At 35.3% G+C, this 24422-nt stretch overlaps 3 protein-coding genes across 3 annotated transcripts; 2 read left to right on the forward strand and 1 right to left on the reverse strand.

Annotated features, from left to right (window-relative positions):
• Nucleotides 1-1529: 1529 nt before the first annotated feature.
• LOC103495565 (histone-lysine N-methyltransferase ATXR3) lies at nt 1530-16882 on the forward strand. The gene is made up of 20 exons (XM_051084802.1): nt 1530-1775; nt 2070-4401; nt 4509-4565; nt 7093-8217; nt 8575-8945; nt 9028-9582; nt 9671-9771; nt 10400-11450; nt 11566-11637; nt 12074-12184; nt 12306-12406; nt 13801-13900; nt 13980-14075; nt 14268-14435; nt 14512-14637; nt 14858-14911; nt 15248-15495; nt 15582-15690; nt 15778-16080; nt 16413-16882. Exons 2-20 carry the CDS (start codon nt 2184-2186, stop codon nt 16587-16589), a joined length of 7143 nt encoding a protein of 2380 aa, XP_050940759.1. The 5' UTR covers nt 1530-1775; nt 2070-2183; the 3' UTR covers nt 16590-16882.
• A 3715-nt stretch (nt 16883-20597) lies between these two features.
• On the forward strand, nt 20598-21887 carry LOC103495566 (transcription factor bHLH117). The gene has a single exon (XM_008457172.3). The coding sequence runs from the start codon at nt 20673-20675 to the stop codon at nt 21609-21611; it is 939 nt and encodes a 312-aa protein (XP_008455394.1). The 5' UTR covers nt 20598-20672; the 3' UTR covers nt 21612-21887.
• A 931-nt stretch (nt 21888-22818) lies between these two features.
• On the reverse strand, nt 22819-24338 carry LOC103495567 (STOREKEEPER protein-like). Its single transcript, XM_008457173.3, has one exon. It carries the CDS (start codon nt 24287-24289, stop codon nt 23063-23065), a length of 1227 nt encoding a protein of 408 aa, XP_008455395.1. The 5' UTR covers nt 24290-24338; the 3' UTR covers nt 22819-23062.
• Nucleotides 24339-24422: the final 84 nt, after the last annotated feature.

The raw sequence follows: 24422 nt of genomic DNA on the forward strand, positions 1-24422 counted from the left end.
AAAATAAATCACTCCTCCAGTTTTTAAATAAATTTGTGATATTTGAGTTATTGACCTTTTAATCATTTTTAATATATTTTTTAAACTTTTAATTTAGTATTTAAGTTATTCCGTACTTTAATAAATTTTGATTTAAGTCAATAATTTATTTTCTAATTTAGTACCGTGATAAAATTTACGTAAATTATTGAGTTCAAATATCAAAGTCTATACATTGTTTCCTAACTAATTTTTGAGTTTAAATACATTTTCACCTTAAAATGATTTATTTCATTATCAACTTTTTATCAGATGTTCAAAAAATCGAGTATAATTTCATAAATTACCAACCATATAATCTAAAAATCATTTTTATTGTTCTTTGAATTTTTTAGTAAATATTCAAAATGTACTATTTAATAAAAGTGAAAATATAGAATAATAAATTGAGAATACTAGCACATTTTAAAAAAGAAAAAAACACAAATGATTACTAAATAACGTATGCCATCGAGAGAAGATAGCTCAAGTAACCTATACATACCTAAGCACCAAAAGATATAAATTTCAAATTCCTACAACTTTTTATACTTAAAAAAAGTCAAAGGGTTATTTTTATCCACGACTTCTCTCTCATTAAACCATTCGTTGTTGTTTTCAAGTAGTGGATGTGCAAGTTGCACACACACACGCTTAAATCACATTGAGACGGTTGTTACAGGTGTTTCAAATTGTAACTCATTTAGTCTAAGACCTATTTAAACATTGAGTTGAGTAACTTGATTACGAGTTTTGTTTTTGTCCGATTCGAGGCCAAACAATAATAAATTATATACTCACACTTATCTTAGTCTAAATTTGTCTATGGTAAGTGCCTTTTATCTCCTAAACCATTTGTTAGCAAACATGAAAGTGTATAAGAACCATAAGATTAAAACTTGCCAAGTAAACAGCATTTGTCTTGTCCATAACCATTCCGGATTTGAATTCCAAATTCCAACAACCGATGTATGTAAAGTTGGGCCTATTATTAGGCTCAATCCAGTTGAATTTTGGGTCAGAATCGACCCAAAATCTGACCAACTATGGGCCGAATTTCATAGCCCAACTCGAAATCACGACGACTTCGTGAATCCCTCCTTTTTCAACCCCCAAAAAAACTTGAGCGCCAAAACTATAAGACATTTACCAAAATACCCCGACTCCTTTATCTCCTCGCCTCCCCTCATCTGGGAAAATGACGGCGTATTTACGGAAAGTAAATATCCTGTCTACCGATTTACCCTTACAAGGGTATTTCAGTAAATTCGTAGCAATACAAATAAAGAAAGTTCAATAATTCCTTTTAACATTAATTACCAAGTTGATTACAATATTAATAACAAAATGAAGAATTTGAGATCGATAGGTTTACATAAAAATTTAATGAGTTGTGAAAATCCGAATCAGCCCAACTTCGCCGTTAAAATAACCTATGTCTTTTTGGTAATTTCACTTATTTACTTCCTTGACCCCCTTAAATTCACAAAAGGGCAACGATCGGAATTGTGGAAGGACAAAAAAAAAAAAAAAAAAAAAAAAAAAGGAACAAGAAAGCTTCGTCTTTCAGACCAACATAGAACGCAACCAAAGAGCGACTCATAGATATAGCGCTTAAAGGGAAAAAAAAGATTGGAAAATTTTTCACAAGTTTCAAAAGAAGGAGGGAGATTTTTCAGAGAGATTGATTTCAGAACTTATAATTAATTCAGTTCTTGATCCGTACATCGTTAACTCAGTCTCTCGCGCGCTCTACGGTCTGTCGCAGCTACGATTTTTTTTTTTTTCACCTTTCTGGATCTATTCAGTCTTCGTTCAATTTTGTTTTTTGTTGGAAAATTTTGCTTCCGTTGATATTCTTTGGGTTTTCTCTTTTGACATTTACGGAATTCGATTGATAGGTTTTGGTATTAAGAGCCGGGGTTGTTCTTCATGGGGGGATGATTACTTGTTTCGTGAATTTTGCGAGTTTTTTGTTTTATTTGGTTTATTAAACCCTACATTGTTTGGGCTTGACTTTGGTTTTGGGTTTTCTCTTTTGGAAAAAACAGGGTTTGAATTGGAGGAAGATTCGGGGATTTGAAGATATCGCAGTATGAGCATCGAGAGCCCTGGCGAAAGGGAGAGTTAGGGTTTTGAGTTTGAGTGACAGAGGTGAGATTTCCATGGGCGATGGAGGCGTCGCATGCATACCTTTGCAACAACAACAGCAGCATATTATGGAGACGTTTCCAATTCCTTCAGAGAAAATGCTTTGTGCAGGTAAGAATAATGGGTTCAATTCAAAGTCTACAGTCAAATTCAGTGAGGCAGAACGGAAGCAGAAGATGAAGTTGAAGAAAGAAGAGGTAGTAGCGAAGGATGTTGAATTGGGAAGAACAGAATCAGGATTGGATAAGCCAGGTAAGAGTAGCAGAGAAGTTGGGCATGCTGAAAATGGTGTTGATAATGCAGAGAAAGATGAAGTTGAAGAGGGTGAATTTGGTACGTTGAAGTGGTCGAGAGTAGAAGTAGAGAATGGAGAGTTTGTGCCGGAGAAGTCAAGAAGAAGTGGAATTGAAAACAGTGAAAAATGGAGGAAAGCTGAGATTGACAAAGGAGAGAATGTACGGGGAAAGTGGCGGAGAGGGGATATAGAGAAAGGGGAGATAGTTCCAGAGAAGAGTAGAAAAGGTGAGGTTGATAATAGATCACGGAGGTTGGCAAAGGATGAAATTGAGAGAGGAGAGTTCATTCCAGATAGATGGGAAAAGGGTGATATTCTGAAGGATGACTTTCGTTATTCAAGAACACGCAGATATGAGCCTGAGAAAGACAGAGCGTGGAAAAATGTGCGTGAGCCAACACCACCTCTTGTTAAGTACTCAACTGACGATGGTACTAGAAGGAAAGAACTCAATCGAAGTGGGAATCAGCATGGAAAAACTACACCCAGATGGGAGACTGGCCAAGACAGAGGTTCGAGGTATGGTTCAAAGCTTATGAACGACGAAGTTTCCCATAGGAACGACTACAACGACGGTAAGAACTTTGGAAAAGATTATTCTTCTTGCAACCGTTTGAAGCGCTATAGTCTGGAGTCGGATAATTTTGAGCGCAAACATTATGGTGATTATGGGGATTATGCTGGTTCGAAAAGCAGGAGACTTTCAGAGGACAGCAGCAGAACTGCTCACTCCGACCATTATTCAATCCGCCCTATGGAAAGGTCTTGTAAAAATTCTTCTTCTTCTTCTCGGATATCTTCTTCTGATAAGTTCTCTACAAGACATTATGAATCTTCTTCTACATCTTCTCGGGAAGCTTACAGCAGACATGCGCATAGTCCTGGTCATTCTGATCGCTCACCTCGTGAAAAAGCTCGATATCATGATCACAGGGACCGCAGCCCTGCTCATCGGGATAGATCACCGTTTATTGGTGAAAGATCACCGTATGGTCGTGATAAATCACCGTACGACCGAAGTCGTCACTATGACCACCGTTATCGCAGTCCTCTTGCAGAGCGGTCCCCACAAGATCGAGCTCGATGTCATAGTCGCAGAGATCGAACACCAAACTATTTAGACAGATCACCTCTTGAACGGAGTAGGACCAATAACCACAGAGAAACAAGCCGAAGAAGCAAAGGTGAAAAGCATAACAATGTAAGCAGAACTCGGGAAGATAAAACTACACCAAAGGACCCTGATGGAAGAGAATCAGTTGCAAAAGAATCCTATGACGAGATCAATGAGCAAAATACCAATGGATCCATTGAGACTGTGGGTGACTGCAGGTCTTATGAAGGGGAGGAGAAGTCTCAGAGTCCAAACCAAACTTCTATAGAACTGTCTCATGTGGATGGAGTTCCTGAAGAGCTGCCTTCTATGGAGGAGGATATGGATATCTGTGACACCCCACCGCATGCTCCCTTGGTTACTGATACATCAACAGGTAAATGGTTTTATATTGATTATTATGGTTTGGAGCGCGGCCCTACTAGACTGTATGATCTGAAGGCACTCGTGGAAGAAGGTTCTTTAATGTCGGATCACTTTATTAAGCACTTGGATAGTGATAGATGGGTGACGGTTGAGAATGCTGTTTCTCCTTTGGTCACCATAAATTTTCCATCCATCGTACCAGACTCTGTAACTCAGTTGGTGAGCCCTCCTGAAGCAACCGGCAATGTATTGGTAGATATTACAGATACTGGACAATTAGGCATTCAGGGTGGTCATTCTGAACCTAACCAAATTCCAAGTGGTGGATCTATTTTACCTTCTGATGAAGGTGTGGATGCGTCTGAGCCATTAGGAGATCTTCACATTGATGAAAGGATTGGCGCTTTGTTAGAGGATATTACTGTTATTCCTGGGAAAGAACTTGAAACAATTGCAGGTATTTGTTTTAACCTTTTTCACTTTCTAAAAAGTTTCTGGCGAAATCCGTCCTTGCTTTATTCATGGGGATTTCTTGACATTTCCCCTCTATTTGTTTTATTGCAGAAGTTTTGCAGATGAATTTGGATGGTGAGCAATGGGAAAGATTGGCCATCTCCGAAGGTATGAGTTATTCTTTGATATATATATATATATTGGGATAAATAACAATTTAATTTGAATTCTTCTATAATTTTCAATTATTAATTTTTTTCGGGATATTAAATTTAATAAATGGTTAGTAAAAGAATTGTGTGGAGAACTTAAGACATCCTCGAAAATCCTAACCTAGAAGCCAAATGCCAAGTGAGAAAGCAAATATACTCTCCAATTGTCGTTAATAAAAAGAAGTGTGTAACTATAAAGCATCAAAAAAGGCTTGCATTCGTCATCTTATGGCATCTTGGAGAAAGAACTCTATCCGGCTTCTCTATCCTTGTTGAGTTTTACGTGACCTGATCTGTACCTTTGGTTATCTTATTGTTTCTTATTCAATATATATATATATATATATATATATATATATATATATATATATAAAATTAAACATAAGGACCGTTAAATAAAATTGACAATTGGTAAGTGTGCTCTTTAGGGTTCTCTTCTGCATTTCCAAATATCACACATTTATGCTTTTTTTTAATACATGAATTGAAGTAATTTGTCATTTTGGTACTTGAACTGAGTTATTTTTTCTTTTAAGATTTTTACTAAGGACATGTTTGGGAGTAATTTCAGAAGTAGCGTTTTAGGGAGAATGATTTGGTTATATGTGAGTTATTAATTTTTTTCCATCTAATCATTTTTTATGTTTGGATCTCCACTTTTCTTCTCTCTCTCTCTTTGAAGAAACAATTTCATTGATGAATCAAATAAAGGAGGATTAAAAACTTCAAACACCTATTGGTGGATTACGAAAGAGCTCTCCGATTGGAGATTAAATAAGCTAGGCCTAACGAATTAAAAGATGCTGATATTTACATCCAAAGAATGCAGTTGATAAAACCCTATCCATAAAACAATAAAAGAAGGAAATATCTCTTGAAGGTGACTGTTTTTCCTCCCTGAAGTTGGAAAAAGAACATGAAAAGAAAAAAAGCCCTCAAATGAGGGCCAAACATAACTCTTTTTTTATTACCACCAAAAAAATGCCCGTCCTATACGGAAGTATGGATGCCCAAAAAGTTACTAGCAAGTGTTAAGGACCAGCCAAAAGCCTCCAAATTATGGTGCCAAAATCTAGATGCATATGCATTGGAACAATGAAAAACAATGTTGACCTGGACGTTTATTGACACATGATGCACAAAGAGGGGATGATGAGTATTGGACATTCGCTGTTGCAACCAATCTGCTGTTTTCACAGCTCAAAAACTAGGTTACCAAAGAAAAATTTTAAATGATCGAGAATGTCTGTGAGTGATTTTAGAAAGGACTATTTTCTTGTAATTGTAATTATATTTGTAAAAGCATTTAATTATAAATTATTTTAATATTTGATTCCAAGCTTGTAAAAGTGATTTTGATCAGTTAAAAGTATTTTCCCATGGTTAATGTTTATTTTCAAAAGTAATTTTATAATCATCAAAATACTAATAAATGCATTACATTTGCGTGAAGGAAGTGGTAAACTAAAATTATGGAGAGAGAAAAATAAGAAAAAAAAATATTTAAGAGAAAACTAGAGAAGCATGAGGGGAATAATTTTAGAGATAGGGAGGAGGCATACATTTTAGCATGAGACAAAAAACGAGAGAATTTTAATCAAGCAAGAAAAAATTCAAAGAGAAAAATAAAGTTAGTGAGATTAAGATATGAAGAAACAAAAAACTTTAGAGCGAGAAAAAGTTAAGAGTGGGATACAAAAGCTGTAGAGAGAAACAAAAACGTTGGGAGTGGACCGAGTGGTCTACAAAGATATTAGGAGAGAAAAACCATGGAAGAATAAGGTTAGAATAGAGATAATAAAAACTTTAGAAAGAAAAGTTAGAATTTAGAAAGCGAGTAGGAAAAAGTGGAGTTAAATGATTGAGAATGATAGAAAAAAAAATTAAACTCACATAATTTTAGGACACAATAACATGAATTGGAGGTCTAAATATATATGACTTGAAAATCACTTATAGCGGATCACTTAAAGCGATTCTGGACACTTATCTACCATTGACAAACATTACCATTTTAAGATAAAAGTGATCTGGTCATTCTGGTCTCTCTCAAACATGCCCTAAGTTGCAAGAGGAAATTGACAAGAGCAATACTTAGGTGCCTCTTAGATTGTACTTTTGTTTTTTCACACCAACCACAACAGAGAACATTAAATATTTTAGAAAAAAAGAAAGTAGAGATTATCATGTGGCAAAATGTTTTGGACGACTAAGTTGGGCTGCGGAACCTGGGTTGCACCTTGGATGCATGGAATTATTCTTTTATTGATAATAAAAAAAATGTGCCTTCTCTACTGCATTTTCACACATCACAGATTTTTATGGTGAAGAAGGGGTTTTTTCTATTATTTATTTATCTATTTAAAATTTTTTTCCTTCTTTTCTCCCTTTTAAGCAAAAGTAATTTGTCATTTAGATACCTTGTCTCAATTTTGGGTGAAATGCAGCTCCTTCCATTATTAATCTCGATCTTCTCTTTACAGGTTTCTCAGATCATGTCAGTGAACAGCTCGATCAAAGTACCGATGATGTTGTGGAATTTAGTGACTTTGTAACATCAGTGGATTCTGGTTCCCAAAAAAATGTGTCATCTGACAAAGAGTTTGCCGTTGATGACGGTGACTGGACTTCTGGACCATGGTCTTGCAAGGGTGGTGATTGGAGGAGAAATGAGGAATCTGCCCAAGAAAGAAATGGTAGAAAGAAGCTTGTTCTGAATGATGGTTTTCCACTATGTCAGATGTCCAAATCAGGTTATGAGGATCCTAGATGGCATCAGAAGGATGAATTGTATTATCCTTCTCAAAGTAAACGACTTGATCTGCCTCCTTGGGCATTTACCTGTCTTGATGATAGGTCAACAGTAACAATAAGGGGAACTAAGGGAACCATGCTACCCGTTATCAGGATAAATGCTTGTGTGGTAAAGGATCATGGTTCATTTGTCTCTGAGCCTCGCATGAAGGTCAGGGGTAAGGGGCATTCAAGGTCTAGGCTATTCTCTTCAAATACTGATGGAAAGAGATCAACTGATGGTGATTCTTTGTCAAAGATTGCTAGAGATGTAAGTTCGGAGAGGTCTTTGAAGGCTACTGCTTTTGTTAGCATCCCTAAAGATCGTCTTTGCTCATATGATGACTTGCAGTTGCACTTTGGTGATTGGTATTACCTTGATGGTGCTGGGCATGAATGTGGGCCTTCATCATTTTCAGAGCTACAGTTATTGGTAGATCATGGTATCATTCAAAAGAACAGTAGTGTTTTCAGGAAATTTGATAGGGTATGGGTTCCAGTAACATCTTTTGCAGAATGTTCTGAATCGACAAGAAGGATTCAGAGGGAGAAAATTCCATTATTAGGTGAAACAACAAAAAATCCAGTTTCAGTATCTGGGGACGATTCCTTTAGTGGACTTGTCACAACCTCAAACATGTTTCATGAACTACATCCTCAGTTTGTAGGATATACACGTGGAAAGTTACATGAATTAGTTATGAAATTTTACAAGAGCCGGGAGTTTGCTGCAGCAATAAATGATGTCTTAGATCCATGGATAAATGCAAAACAACCAAAGAAGGAGATGGAGAAGACCATGCACTGGAAATCAGGTATTGGTGAAGTCATTTTGAGTTCGATTGTATCTTTGTCTTTTCATTTTTATGATTCTGTTGGTCTTTCTACTCTCATTCTCTTTGAGCATTTACTCGATGGGAGGGGGCAGGGTTGTCAATAACCAATAAGTTGTATTCATTTGTTATTATGAGTTTTGTGACTATTATCTTTTTCAATTTTTTATTATTGGTCCATCCATCTGTTTCCTTCGTCTTATCGCTTTAATCTTTAGGCATTTTGTTGTACCACGTAAAATGGCTTTTGTTCCTCATGAGTGCTTTTCTCAATTATTTTGTGAGTTCTGTTAATCTTTCTGATTTCTCATTGGGGTGGCTGGATTTTGGGAAGAACAGATGGTAGTGCACGTGCTGCTAAAAGAGCCAGGGTGCTGGTCGATGAAAGTGAAGACGATTATGAAATGGATGAGGATCTGCTGCATCAACGTCAAAAGGATGAAATTGCATTTGAAGATTTGTGTGGTGATGCTACTTTCCCTGGAGAAGAGAGTACAAGTTTGGAGGTTGAGTCCTGGGGTTTCCTTGATGGTCATATTCTGGCGCGAATTTTTCATTTTCTGCAGTCTGACCTAAAATCCTTATCATTTGCTTCTGTAACTTGTAAGCATTGGAGAGCTGCTGTTAGGTTTTACAAGGATATCTCCAAACAGGTTGACTTATCATCTTTGGGTCCAAACTGCACTAATTCCACATTCATGAATATCATGGTAAGTGATATTTCAAAGGCTTGTGTTGCATGTGGTCATATATTTATCTCAGTTTAACCTTTTTGTATATCTGTGATTGCAGAGTACTTACAATAAAGAAAAGGTCAATTTTATAGTTCTAATTGGCTGCACCAACATTACCCCTGTTGTACTCGAAGAGATTCTTGGGATGTTTCCTCAGTTAGCCTCTATAGATGTTCGAGGCTGTAGTCAGTTCAATGATTTGCCCTCTAAGTACCCAAATATAAATTGGATGAAAAGAAGTTTAAATGCCACGAAAAACAATGAAGAAACACACTCTAAAATGAGGAGCCTGAAGCATATAACTGACAAATCTTCTTCTCTTTCTAAAATTAAGGGTCTCAGTTCTAACGTGGATGATTTTGGTGAGCTGAAGCAGTATTTTGAGAGTGTGGATAAGAGAGAGTCAGCAAATCAGTTATTCCGCAGAAGCTTATACAAGCGTTCAAAAGTATTTGATGCTAGAAAGTCCTCGTCAATTGTCTCTAGAGATGCCCGCATGAGACAATGGTCTATTAAGAAATCAGAAGTTGGATATAAGAGGATGGTGGAATTTCTTGCTTCCAGTCTGAAGGAGATCATGAGGGACAATACATTTGAATTCTTTGTGCCCAAGGTACTCTTTTTGTAGATTTTACTATTTTAGCATGCCAGAGGTCCTTTTAGTTTTGAAATTTATCACTGTTTCTGATCTCTATGTGCAGGTTGCTGAAATTCAGGATAGAATTAGGAATGGTTATTACATCAAGCGGGGGCTTGGTTCTGTCAAGGAAGACATCAGTCGAATGTGTAGGGATGCAATCAAGTATGTGCTATTTGAATACCTTTTGACTTTTCCCCATTTTGTGACTGGTTTACGTGGCTGGCATTGGTCTAATTTGAGTCTCTTGTCAATAATTGTAATCCCTCTTGAAAGTTAACATGGATTAGGAGGAAAGCAAATGTGTTTTGTTCAACTGTAAATTGATGAAATGGTGAACTGAGTTCCATTTTGGCGTGCTTTTGTGAAAAGATTTATTTTAAACTTGGAAAATAAGAGGTTGTTATTACTACTGGTTTTCTAAAAGTTAGACAATTCATTATTTACTTCTCACGGTTGTAAGAAATTAAAATACGTTTTCTGAAAAACTATCAATTAATAAAATGATTACTATATCTAAAGGCAGATATCATTCCTTAAATCTCATTTCTAAACAGGAAGAAAAATTATCGTTTTGTTTTTAGCTTTGTTATAGTTATTGAATGGTTTTTATTTAGGTTTTCCAGGAACCATTTCTATATGCTTGCTGTTCCTATTTTCTTGAATATGTTTTTTCATTTTAATAAAATCTCATTCTTCTTTGTGTTTCTGGAGCTTTTAGTTCACATTCTATCCCTGAGGTCTTGGATTATGGATTTTCTGCCATCAAATTTATACCTTCATTCTCTTGCAGAGCGAAGAGCCGGGGTGATGGAGATATGAATCACATCATTACGCTATTCATTCAACTTGCCACCCGTTTGGAGAAGAAATCAAAGGTACATTTGGAGAAGGAGGAAGTGAGCTCTTGGGAAGATGACTCTTCTTTTAGACTTGGTTCTTCTGCTGCTTCAAAGTACAAAAGGCGGCTTGGTAAAGTAGGTACTGAAAGGAAATACACTAGCAGGAGCAATGGCTCCATCTTTGGAAATGGCGCTTTAGACCATGGAGAGTATGCGTCTGATCGAGAAATCAGGAGGCGCTTATCCAGATTGAATAAGAAGCCAATTGGATCTGAGAGTGAAACATCTGATGAGTTCGATAGATCTTCTGGAGATGGCAAGAGTGGTAGTGAGAACAGTGCCTCTGATACGGAAAGTGATTTGGAGTATTCATCAGGTCGACTTGAAACAAGAGGAGATAAATGCTTTATTCTTGATGAGGCATTTGATTCTACTATGGATGACCGTGAATGGGGTGCTCGCATGACAAAAGCAAGCCTTGTTCCTCCTGTCACAAGGAAGTATGAGTTGATTGATGAATATGTTGTCATAGCTGATGAGGAGGAAGTTCGACGCAAAATGAGGGTATCTTTACCAGATGACTATGTTGAGAAATTAAATGCTCAGAAGAATGGTGCTGAGGAATTGGATATGGAACTTCCTGAAGTCAAGGACTACAAGCCTCGAAAGAAAATTGGGGATGAGGTTTTAGAGCAGGAAGTTTATGGAATTGACCCTTATACACACAATCTTTTGCTTGACTCAGTGCCTGAAGAATTGGATTGGTCTCTTATGGATAAGCATATGTTTATTGAAGATGTGCTGCTTCGCACTTTGAATAAACAGGCCATACATTTTACTGGCACAGGAAACACTCCCATGAAGTATCCTTTACTGCCCGTTATTGAAGAAATTGAGAAGGTTGCTGCAGCAGAATGTGATATCCGAACAATGAGGCTGTGCCAAGGTATTTTGAAGGCCATTCATAGTCGACCTGAAGACAAATATGTTGCTTATAGGAAGGTATGCAAGCACCATACTACGACTTACTCTTTCCGAAGTTTTTTGATCTTCCATGACTTAGCAATTTTTCTGATGTCACCTTTTGTTCTTTGTTTGTCTACTAATTGTGTATTAGGGGCTGGGTGTTGTATGCAACAAACAGGAAGGTTTTGGAGAAGACGATTTTGTTGTTGAATTTTTGGGAGAGGTATGGCTGCATTACTTAGGATTTTGGATTGATATTATTTTGATAATAATTATGATTTAATGTAAATCTATACGATTGCTGAATGCATAACCACTGAAAGGTTTTGGGAGTTTATTGTTTTAGGAAGTTTGTGATTCGTGATAAAGAGATATTATTTCTTCTCTAGTTCTCTTTTCTGATAATGGATTTAGAGGCTATCAAACTTAAAATGTGTATACGTTTTAATTTATATTTAATGTTTTTATGTATAGACTGGGTTGGGTTTAGTTAAGTTACCAGATAGTAACCCTGTGTCCTTAATATCTCAATTTCGGCACTTCTATTTTCTACTGTGAAGGGCAGTTTTCTCAATTTTCTGTTCTTGCCTGGTTCTGTTAGAACAGAATTTACATATATGTGCTAGTACTTACAAGTTTATCATCTTTCTCTTGTTTAGGTTTATCCTGTATGGAAATGGTACGAGAAACAGGATGGAATTAGGTCATTACAGAAAAATGACAAGGACCCAGCTCCCGAATTTTATAACATCTATTTAGAAAGGCCAAAGGTGCTTCTACTTAACTCAGTTGTATTTATATAGTTATATTATATGTTTGTTCTACTATATATGGTTTCTAATTCTTTAATCGACATACTTCATTGATTTCTAAATGTCCTCTCTCGGGCAGGGTGACGGGGATGGTTATGATTTAGTGGTAGTTGATGCCATGCACAAAGCAAACTATGCAAGCCGCATTTGCCATTCATGCCGACCTAATTGTGAAGCAAAGTAAGTTCTCTTAAAAACTTGGGCTTTCTCTCTCATTAGCAGATCATAGTTTTGAAGGTTATTCTACGGAGCATTATGTTTGTACGTTTCAGCTCTTCATATTTACTTAGTTTGAAAACTGAAACAGATAAATGAAAGGGCAGGTCAAAACTCCCAAAACAGTTCTCCAATACGAAATCAAGGAAGAAAGACTATAATATGAAAAAGGGTACTCCGATACTTATCATGAAAAAGAAAATTGAAAGCCATAAACTAATAGAGGTAGAGAATGAGTCCTTGAAATTTTGTGCATTCCTTTCAGCCTCAAAGAAACTAGAGGAAAACACTATATTGATGGTAAGCCACAGAACCTTCTTCTTTGAAAGGGATATCCTTCAAAAGTGGAGGTCAAGATATCATAAATGCTGCTAGGCGTAGATAAGGACCAACAAAAAGCATCTAAGACCCTTGTCTAGAGGCTAATCAAATGAGAAGTGCACAAAATAGTATACTGGGTGTTCTGAGCTATAGAAGAACACATAATTCACCAAGAAAGTGAAAGATGGAAATGAAGTATCCTTATTTTGAAGTCGGGCCGCCGTATCAATAGCTTTAGACTAAGCTAAGCTTCCAAGGAAAGATTCAGCACTTTGCACGTATAAACTTTGTTATCATCATGTTTGTGTACCTAATCTTCTGCCGATCTCCATCATTATTCTTTCGTCCATCACCTAATGAAGAATTCTAGTGGGTTTCTCTTTTGGAGTTCTTTCACTTTTATAGGTAATTTATATTCCATTGTTTAGATAGGGTCTGTTTCTTACATAAGAAATAGGTAAAAATCATGACTATGACTTGAAATTGAGAGTTGAACTTAGAATGACTTGCATATTCGTTTAGACTTCAGCCTCACTGAACTAGAACACAGTGATGGTTCTACGGAAAACTCAGTAGATGGACTTTCAGAGGATTGACTAGGGAAAAATCTAAACTTTAGAAGATGAGGAATGCGATGAAGATAGGGGAATGAAAGGTGTAGAACTCGAGTCCAGTCCAGAGCCCCCATCCCTTGTAAATATTCTTCTTCTAAGCAGTACCTAAAGAGTACCACTGGCAATAATAATCTTTACTTCCAACCACAAACATTTTCACCTCAACTTCAGTCTACTTCCAGAAAATTCTTGTAGTGACAGTTGTAGCATATATGTATTTTGTTATTATTTTCTATATTAGTATGAGATTTGAGGTATCTATTATCTTCCCTAATACTGAAGGTCGGATCTTCTGTGGCAAATGTTTGACTCAAAAGATGAAGGTCCGATCTTGTATTGTTACTTTGTGATAGTTACTATAGTACCCACCATATTAGTTTTTACAAATTATAAATAATTCAACAATTTTTTTTTCAAACGCAGAGTTACTGCTGTAGATGGTCACTACCAGATTGGAATTTATACCTTACGCAAAATACAGTATGGTGAGGAAATCACATTTGATTATAATTCTGTTACGGAGGTATGTCTTATTGCAATGTTTTTCTTATTGAGTTCTCTAGAGTTCGTGTTTCCTTTAATACTACTTTTCACTTCATCAGAGTAAGGAAGAATACGAAGCATCAGTCTGTTTATGTGGCAGCCATGTTTGCCGAGGTAGCTACTTGAATTTGACCGGTGATGGAGCCTTTCTTAAGGTAATATTTGGAGGGAATTTTTTTTGGGTTTCAGTTTATGTTTGTTTTCATGTACTAAGAGCTTTTGGTTTTTGAATTCCCTCATTTTATTGATATATTGGTTATTGTGGTTGTTCCGTCTACTTGTTCACTGGCTTGATCTTCTGCATGGCCCTAGTACTAGTTAACCAGGACACACTGTCTTTCCACCAGGTACTGGAGGAATGGCATGGAGTTCTGGATTGTCATCAGCTGATGCTAGAAGCCTGTGAGTTAAATTCCGTGTCAGAAGACGATTATCTTGACTTGGGTAGGGCTGGATTAGGCAGTTGTTTACTCGGGGGTTTGCCTGATTGGTTGGTGGCTTATTCAGCTCGTGTGGTAAGTGCCTTGGTGCTTATGGCATGTACGTGTGTATGATATTTAGATTTTCTCAACCCTTGGAGTTTGATTTCAGGTGAGGTTCATTAATTTTGAAAGAACAAAGCTGCCCCAAGAGATTCTGGCTCACAATTTGGAAGAGAAAAGGAAATACTTCTCAGATATCTGTCTAGATGTTGAGAAGAGTGATGCCGAAGTTCAGGTAAAATGAATATGCCATGCATATGCTTTAATTTTCAAGATAGAATGAGAGGATTCAAGTCATGGTGTTCAGCTATTGAGGATTTAATGTCCTACAAGCTACTTAGGCAACCAAATGTAGTAGGGTCAAATGGTCATCCCGTGAGTTCAACCAAATGTTTTGTGTTAAAATGCATCAGTTTTGTTTTCCAAATATATAATTTCTTTTATGGCCTTGACAGGCGGAGGGTGTTTACAACCAAAGGCTACAAAATTTGGCTGTTACTCTCGACAAGGTGAATAACTTCACTTGGCTCTTCTCATCTTTTTTTGTCTTGTTTATCTAGTAAATGTTATTGGGTTGGTTTGATCAAGAATATATTGTTGTTTCATGTTCCACATTTTCTTCCTGTTTGTCGGGAGCATTGCTTATAAGTTTGTTTTCGTATGTTTGTGGTGATATTTAGTATAAGAGAAGGTTTTTGTGAATGCCAAGAAGTTAAACAAGGCTCTAGAGTAGATAATGATCTTTCTCCTAGCAATTAGAACAGAACAGCCTTTTCCTTTCCTTTTAAGATGTAGAAACTTTATATTTATCCATCTTTTAGTAATATTTTTACTGCTATGTAAAGGTGAGATACGTGATGAGATGCATTTTTGGCGACCCAAAGAATGCCCCACCTCCATTAAAGAGGCTCAGTCCTGAAGAATCTGTATCTTATATATGGAATGGAGAGGGATCACTTGTCGAGGAGCTGCTTCTCAGCATGGTTCCACATGTTGAAGAAGACTTGATAAGTGATCTCAAATTGAAGATTCGTGCCCACGATCCATTATGCTCTGATGACATTCAAAAGGAACTTCAACAATCTCTATTGTGGTGAATAGCTTTGTACACCTCTGCTTAAAAATCCAAAGTAATATCGGTCTATTGGATACTTATTTGAACTCATTTCTTCTGTGTAGGTTGAGAGATGAAGTTCGTAACATTCCTTGTACATACAAATCCCGTAATGATGCTGCTGCAGATTTGATTCATATTTATGCTTATACTAAGAATTTTTTTAGAATACAGGTATCAACTTATATAATCTCCACAGCTTTCAGTTTCAATTATGCCTTTTGAGCATGATATTAAGGCTATGTTTCCTTTTACTCGTAGGAATACAAAGCTGTAACTTCCCCACCAGTTTACATTAGTTCACTTGACTTGGGTCCCAAGTATGTGGATAAGTTAGGGACAGGTTTTCAAGAGTACCGCAAGACATATGGTCCGAATTATTGCTTAGGGCAACTAATTTTTTGGCACAACCAGCAGAATATCGATCCAGATTGTAGCCTGGCTATGGCCAGCAGGGGTTGCTTGTCTTTGCCAGAGATAAGCTCCTTCTATGCCCGAGTTCAGAAACCTTCTCGGCAGCGTGTATATGGCCCAAAGACTGTCAAATTTATGCTGTCAAGGATGGTGAGTGTATCTAAATTAATGCATTGGTTGGTTTTTTTCTTTTTTTTTGCAAACACTAAATAAGAGTATAAGAAAAATATGACAGTAATATCCTAAGAATAGTAACATGATATTCTAGCCTTTCGAGAGAGTTAGTCTCTCCCAAATTCCTCGACCCCACTCCCACTATTTTATAATCAAAAGCCCTTAGGAACTTACTTCCTATTTAGTTATATAACCATACACAGACTAATAGTTCTCTCTAACCAGGAATCAAAATATCTCTTCTATTACCCTCTATTGTTTCAGACTAGTTCTGCTTAACGATTCTGATACAATTTTGGTTCCTTCAGGAGAAGCAGCCACAGAGGCCGTGGCCCAAGGATCGGATATGGTCATTCAAGAACTCCCCAAAAGTGATTGGCAGCCCAATGCTGGATGCGGTCTTGAACAACTCACCTTTAGAGAAGGATTTGGTACATTGGCTAAAGCACAGAACGCCCATATTTCAAGCCATGTGGGATCGGTAAACTTTTGTAGGAGTAGATAGGAACATTAGCCAATTCCTCCTCTGTATATTGTTTTGGAATGATTTCTCCATTTTTAGTTCACCATTGCCCTAAATAGTTGGAGGTGGTAAGTTCATCATTCCAGGGCATCATTACTAGCGTAGCTTCTTCCTTCCCATTCTTGTGTACAGTGTTTTTCTTATTCCTCATATCTTCTTTTGTTATTTTGTAATTCATATTTGGTCAGCAAATCATTATTATTCCCTCTAATTGGAGAAATGGAAGCAGAAGAAATAGTTAAAAGCTTTACCTAACCTTTTATTCCCTTGTATTCGTCGTGTAAAGAAAATGCTTCTCCCTAATATGTATTTTTCATTCTAATTTTGTTAAAATAGGTAGTAGGGTGAGTTATTTATATGTTTTCCCCCTTTTCCACTGTCTCCTGTTCTGTTCTGTTTATACAGAGGACCTTTTTCACGGATCGATGATCCGTCCCACCATTGCAATTTTATAACTTAATGGTTTGCAAAGGTTATGTTGTAACGTCTATTGCAGCTTTAATACGATATGACTGACTATGATAGTTACCATGTTGTGTTCCCTTATTTTTCTAGTTATCATGTTGTGTTCCTTATTTTTCTCCACTTTGCTTTGACTTTATTATCACATTAAGGTTATAATAAACGTCACCATCTTTGACAGATTTGTTACAAGGAACAATAGTGTGTTTTAATGTAAGCAAAATGTTAAATTTCGTTTAATAAGAAACAATATGTTATAAATAAAATTTGTTTTCGGAATAGGAAATGGAAGTAAATGTTTGGGTACATATTAGCTTAGTTTTATAGGGCTTTCCAATAATAATTCTGGCATACTAAAATATCTTTTGCTATTGGAAAATCACTTCCATGCTAAAATAATTTTGGCATGCTAGAATAATAATTCTCTCTAAATTCTCTTATCCGTTTAATTGTTTTTACAATTAAAATCTCATTTACAAATATAATTCTTACTCGTGCGTTTTATTAGTTTATATAAATTTTGTTGTAAATATGCCGAGTCCATTTTTTTCTACCTTTCACAAATCAATTTCTATGTTGTAAAAATTAATCATGAAGATTCTAAAAACACTTGGTTCAATCAATTAAAGTTTGAAAAATATTTAAACAAAATGTTGATGTCATTACACAATATTGAACTAAGTTTAAAGTTTAAAACTATAATTCTTTTCAAATTTCAAAAGTATATGTTTTAAAAAATAATAATAATATATAAATATATACAAATACACACGCGTTTGTTTTGCCAACAATTACATGACGCGTGGCACGTGCAGAACCATTTCCAACTTTTCCCTTTCAACCGTATCCGTCTCTCAGAGTTGCTGCTCGAGAAACTACACTATTGCCCTCCCAAAAGGTTCAACCCGAACCTTCCTTTGAGGGTAAATTCGTCATTTCATTAATATTTCGGAGCTTGGCTAGCATTTGTGCTGATCCAAATGCAACCATAAAAGATTCCACCACGTGCTAAGCACACGCCCTAACCCATCAAAGTTCAATTAGGAAAAAATATAAAAAAAGAAAAGAAAAGAAAAAAGAAAAATGAATTTAGTCCTTAATTAGTTGTTTCTATAAATTAATTCATGAACATTATTATTATTTTTTTTTATCAACATCATAAGTTGAATTTTGAAATATAATTATTCTTAAAATGTTTAAAGAAATTAAAATCATAACAAGATACATGAACACACAATAAACAGTAACAAAAGCATTATCAAACGAAGACCGGTTCATTGATGGATTTTTATTTCAATGTTTATTTATTCAACTTACATTATAAATCTATGCATTTTTTGTGAATTTTACCCGAATTGATAATAAGATAAATATTTGAAACTCACAAATTTAAATAAGGATTTAGCTTGAGTGTATATATATATATATTTCAAAGATATCGAATTAAATGCTATCATGTGGAGGAATTGAATCTCTGACCATGATCTTGATATTGATAATATAAACACTATGATAGTTTATAGTATGTTGATTATGCTAGGCCATTAAATGTATATAAAAAATACTTTCTTGGAAGTACTTTTCAAATGATTTTTTTTTTTAAGTACTTGTTATAACTTGAAGTAACAAAATTGTAATAACTATTAAACTAGATTAATCTAAGTTTAGCTCTAACTTTTCTACATGTTGTATGAGATCTCAAAAGGAAAAAAAAAAACAATTAATAAAAATGGTAAAATAGCGTAAAATATTTTGATTATACAAATATAGTTGAAATATACTCATTTTAGTTAGCATATGTTCATTTGAAACACCATCGATCATTTTAACAAGCAATATGTTTCTTTATAAGTTTGGTTTAAGGATATACGATGCTATTTAAGATAAATATTGTTTTTAAGGAAGTAAAAGACGTACATATATATATTTGAAAAAGAAAGATATTCATATTATTTGCAAAGTTTAACTTAACAAAATGGATATTTTTCTAAAATTTAAATAAACTAGGAAGGAAATAAGTATGAATTAGTTTTAATATTTAAGTTTATGAATATAATTATATAACTAATAACCTATTAGTGTTGCTAATAATCTTTGACTCAAATATTTGTCGCTAGAATCTTGATTTTAAATTTTTATTTAAATATAACCCTCTTCTATTTAAAAAAGGAAGAAAATTTAGAGAAAAGAAAAGAAATTGAGAGAAGTTACCTAATTGGTGGTTCAATTTTAGCTATTTATATAACCCTCTTCTATTTAAAAGTAGTGCCTAGCTACCTCACTTCTTCAAAAACTTAAGAAAATAAAATGTTGAAAATGGGGTTACTAATAACCAAAAAAAAAAAAAGAAAAAAAAGAATTGATAGTGCTACAAACAAATTTTCTACAAAAATGAAAGGAAAAAAAAAATTAGAGTGAGTTAAAAGAACTAAATTACTAAATTAAAAAAAAAGGGGAAAAGAAGAAGAAAATTAGATTCCAAACCCCATTAATTGTTATTTTAGATTCGAAAACAAATATATCTACAAATTATAAAACTGTTGAAAATATCATTCAGATATAGTATGATGAACAAAAATATTTACAAAATATAATAAAATTTTAAATTATATTAATGAAATATTTACAAAATATAATAAAATTTTAGATTATACTAGTTAATACGTGAAATTTGTCATTTTTTGTTTTAGTATGTAAAAATAGTGAGATTGTATAAATAACCTATATGAATTTGTATTTAAATATAATAGAAAACATTCTATAAACATTCTATTATTGGTGTAGGACCATTGGTACCTTAGTTTGACAACAATTGTCAAAGCATATATACATATCTTATTAAAGCAAAAATATTGGTCTGCATTCTTGAATTTTTTTTTTTTGAGAGAATGGATTGAGAAAAAACAAAAACAAACAAATTAACACAAACAATAAATAAATTAAGAAAATTGAATTAAAATTTTGAAAAAAATAGTAGAGTACAACCTTTTTATATAGTTAGAGTGGTATACAATTCTTGAACTTTCGTTATTAAATATAATTAAATGTAAAGTTATTAATTATTTAATTAATATTTATAAATGTACTAATTAATAATAAATAAAATAAAATGAAATGAAAAAAAAATGAAAAAGTTATAACTTGAAGTAAAATCAAACTATCTAAATGAGCAAAACAGAGAGAAAAACATTCCTCGCTATACCCACTTTTATAGTATATATAATGGATAAACTTATTAATATTTGGAAAGAAATTGTTTGCTCTTTGCACTCCCGATCCGATTATTTGAAACGACGGAAGATAAAAGACAAATAAATCGTCCGACAAAAAAGCGTACCGGAAGAAGCTGTACAGTCCCCCCCCCGCCACCTACACCTGTCGGTTACCTCCTCCTTGTACGGCACCAATCACCATCATCATTCCCTCTGTTTCCTTTTTGTCTTCTTCTTCCTCCACCATTACCCAACAAAAAACCATTACGCATTACGTTAAATTTTGCCGACTCTTTCTCTATATATATATATACACAACACACACAAACACTCAATCCCTTGTTCTTTGTTCTCTCGTTTTGTCTCCGGTGATGGAGAGTTCTCCCGGCGACGATGCTTCCTCCTCTGTTTGGGATGATGCTTGCTTCAACGCCATGTTTTCCGACGTCAGTTTTCAGTCATTTCTCGCTGCTGGTAACCACTCTCAGTTCGGAGGAGGCTACATTGCCGATGCTCTGACTTTCCCCGACGCTACTACGTCGTTCTATCCTCAACCAAGCACTAACTTCGCTGCTGAATGCACCGATTCTTCCGATGGTCCTTTCTTTAAGTTGCCTAAATCCGAGCCGATGGATGTGTATGAAGACACGGAGACTAAAGAACCCGCGTTTGTTCTTCATGATTCGACGTCGTTTCCTCACTTGCCGGATCTCCGTTCGTTAGAGCAACGTTCGTCGTCGTTTAACAAGCGTGCTCGAGTCGATTCTATGTCGAATCCGTTGCAAATGGTGGAGCCAATGGTGCGAGGTTGTGAGGGTTTCCAGAACTTTTTTGTGCCGTACGGACAGTACAAAACTTCGTCGGATTTAATAACTACTTCTGCTACTGCGTCTCCTACTGTTCAAATCCCTCGCAGCACATTTGCTCGACAGCGTCGTCAAAAATTAAGCGACAAGACACGTTGTTTGCAGAAACTACTGCCATGGGACAAAAAGATGGATATCGCTACAATGCTTGAAGAAGCGTGTAAATACGTTAAATTCCTTCAGGCGCAACTCCTTGCTCTTCAATCCATGCCCTGTGAATCCGCCCTTTCTTCTTATAATTCGAGTAATCCTTACATTACTGGTGTGTTTGGTGGATTGGAGAGGCTGAATCGAAACCAACTGTTGCAAGTTTTGGTTAACTCGCCGGTGGCTCAGACAATGCTTTGTTCACAGAGTTGTTGCGTTTTCTCAGCGGAACAGTTGGGGCTTATCCAGAAGATAGCAGAGAAAAGAGTTCTACCGACATTCCATCCCAAACCCTAGTTTCCGATCAAGTTCGACGTTCAACAAGGCGGCGCTCCGGTATTACAAGTTTATATCTCTTTATGTGTTTAGATTTTAGGTTATTACAAAGCATATGTTAGGACTTAGAATATCCATTCCTCCTCTCTTCCTTTTCGGTTTGTGTAGTCACAATTTGGAATGTTGTGAAATGCTTTTTTGGTGAAAGTACAGTAGAACAGCTACCTAAAAGTTTTTGTGATCAAGACAAGGAGGTACAAAAGTTTCATTAATGAATGCAATTCCTTTTCAGGAGCACTCCAATTTTCTGCCTACCATTAATTTCTTTTCCATTCTGAGTGAGTTTTGAAAACTTGCAGTGAGAACAAACTGTCCTTGGTGCCCATAATTTTGTTGAAAGTGACATTCAAACCAGTGCTTTTTGTTGTCCAAGTAATAAGAACTTGTAAAGCTTATATAAATTATGAAAAATATATCTTAATCAACATTTGAAACTTGAAATTTGTTGAATCATTGTTCTTATTGAAACTTAGACATTTCAATTCATAGTTATGTTGAACTTTTGAAACTGAAGATATACTATATGAAGAAGCTAAGGAATTGGAAACATCTATCATTAGAAAATAACAATTTGCATATTTCGTTGAACTTGTCTTTAAGCCTTCATCATAGAGTGGATTGACCATGATCTGATTCTGAACAGTAGTTTATAATAAATAATGAACAGTACTGATCTTTTGAGAGTCCCATGAGTATTTTCTTAATTCATCCATCAACAATCCATAAAGTAGATTAAATATTAGATAATGTAAAAGTAATCATCACTCATTATTTTTCTACGAACTGGAAATAATCAAATCAGGTCTCTATGCTAATGGTGGATTCTATGAAGAGGTTGGAGGTTAATTAAAAATTGTACATAAGAAAACAGAAAGCAGAGCAAAAATGTATCCTACACAAACATTCATGGGATTTAATAGTTCAAAGTTCGTAATTCTCTTTAAATTATCTGATATGCATCAGCAAAATCTTTTTGCAGAGACATACTAAACCATTTGTTAAGTTATATTAAATAAAGAAATCGTTCTAGATAAATGAAAAATATACCTAAAATATATTGTGAATATAATCTTTGGCTACTTCAAATCTCCATTCTATGCTACCAATGAGCCAAAATATATGGAATCAGAATAAACCAGACAGAAAAGTGAAGAAACAAAGAGCTATGTGTAAGAACACTAAAAAGGAATATCATCTATTATATATTATAATTCGGAAAAATACAGAAGGAACCATTTCTAGCTAACCCCCTTTTCAAGAGTGTACAAGTTTCTTTGCATATTGTGGACAAATACACTCCAAAATGTTCATAGTTCAAAGAATTCCAGACCCAAAAAGGAAAAGAAAAGAAAAAAAAAAGAAAAAAGAAAAAGACTTCCCCATGAAACTAGAAGTTACCTTGATTAGTTAGCTTATGAAGATCTCTTTGCCTTCCCCATTGAATCCAATATTAGTTTACATTGTTCCCTAACTAAATCAACCTTCTTCACATATAATTCCAGTTCACTTTCGCCTAATTTCCTCCATTTATCATCCAATTCCTTTGCCTTTTCACTCCCAATTGATGGCATTCTTTCTCTAACAAGGCGCATTAACCCTTCTGAACGAAACTTATCATTCTCCACCATGAAAGAAGCTTTCAGCCATGGATATTCAGATAGAAACTCCTCTGGTAAAATCTTACTCTCAACATTATTATAGTTAATAATCTCTTTAAGCTTCCCTGCTTCCACATCCACTCTTGGCGAGCTTATAGACACTGAATTGCTAGCTTTCACACTCTGTTTCCTTGGCTTCTTCTTTGCTTCATTGCCCCAGATTTTTTTCGAAAGTACAAAGGACTTGTGCTCATGTTGTTTCAAAAATACAGGATCATCCCCATTCCTACCTTTCTCTGAGTTGTTCTTATACTTCTTCTTCAACCTCCTCACTTTATCAATCAGTTGATTCTTTGACACATCAACACTTAGATTTTCCCTTATGAAATCAAGAAATTGGTTCATATCAGTATAAGGGTCAGACCCTTTTGCTAATTGAAAATCAATCATGCCCTGTAATATGGAAATCTCATCATCTTCACTCCAAAGCCTATTAATGCCAGAGCCAGAGACCCTTTTCACTTCTTCAATATCTTCGCCATTCATTGCTCTCTTGATCTTCTTATTCGGATCATTCCCTTGAAAGTGATTCTCAATAAGACGCTTCGAACCTGAACAAACAGGCTTCGCAGTAGTAGCACAATCTATGCTCGATTTGTGAGAACTCTTCTTAGGTTTAGAAGAATCAGTAGCCAATTTTCGAAGAATTGGTTTGATGGTGAAAGCAGAAGCACTTGGGGATGATTGGGTTTTCTCAGAATCGGAATCCGAGACAAACCCAGAATCCTTTTCGAGAGAATTTTCATGTTTGGAGATGATAGGAGAACGGATTTCTTGTTCATGCTCCTGTTCTTCATCATGTTCTTCTTCTTCTTCTTCTTCATCATCGTCTTCCTGGTTGTGTTCTTCGTTCTCATCCTCAGAGTTGTTCATTAGATTATCGATTTCTGGATCTTCATGAGTCTCGAAATCGGATTCTTCTTCTGCATCTGAAAAGGCATGAGCGGACGGTAGATCTTCGACGAGCCGCTTCGGTGCCATAGGAATCGAATTGAGAAAAAGGAAAAAGGAAAAGGTAGGTTTGGTTTTTGGGAAGAGCCAGCGAGAGAATTTTAATTTATAGTATTGGAGTAGGGTTTTTGACCCATTGGACAGTATTCTGACGTGGTCGTAT

Source organism: Cucumis melo, chromosome 1, assembly GCF_025177605.1.
Source record: "Cucumis melo cultivar AY chromosome 1, USDA_Cmelo_AY_1.0, whole genome shotgun sequence".
NCBI lineage: Eukaryota > Viridiplantae > Streptophyta > Magnoliopsida > Cucurbitales > Cucurbitaceae > Cucumis > Cucumis melo.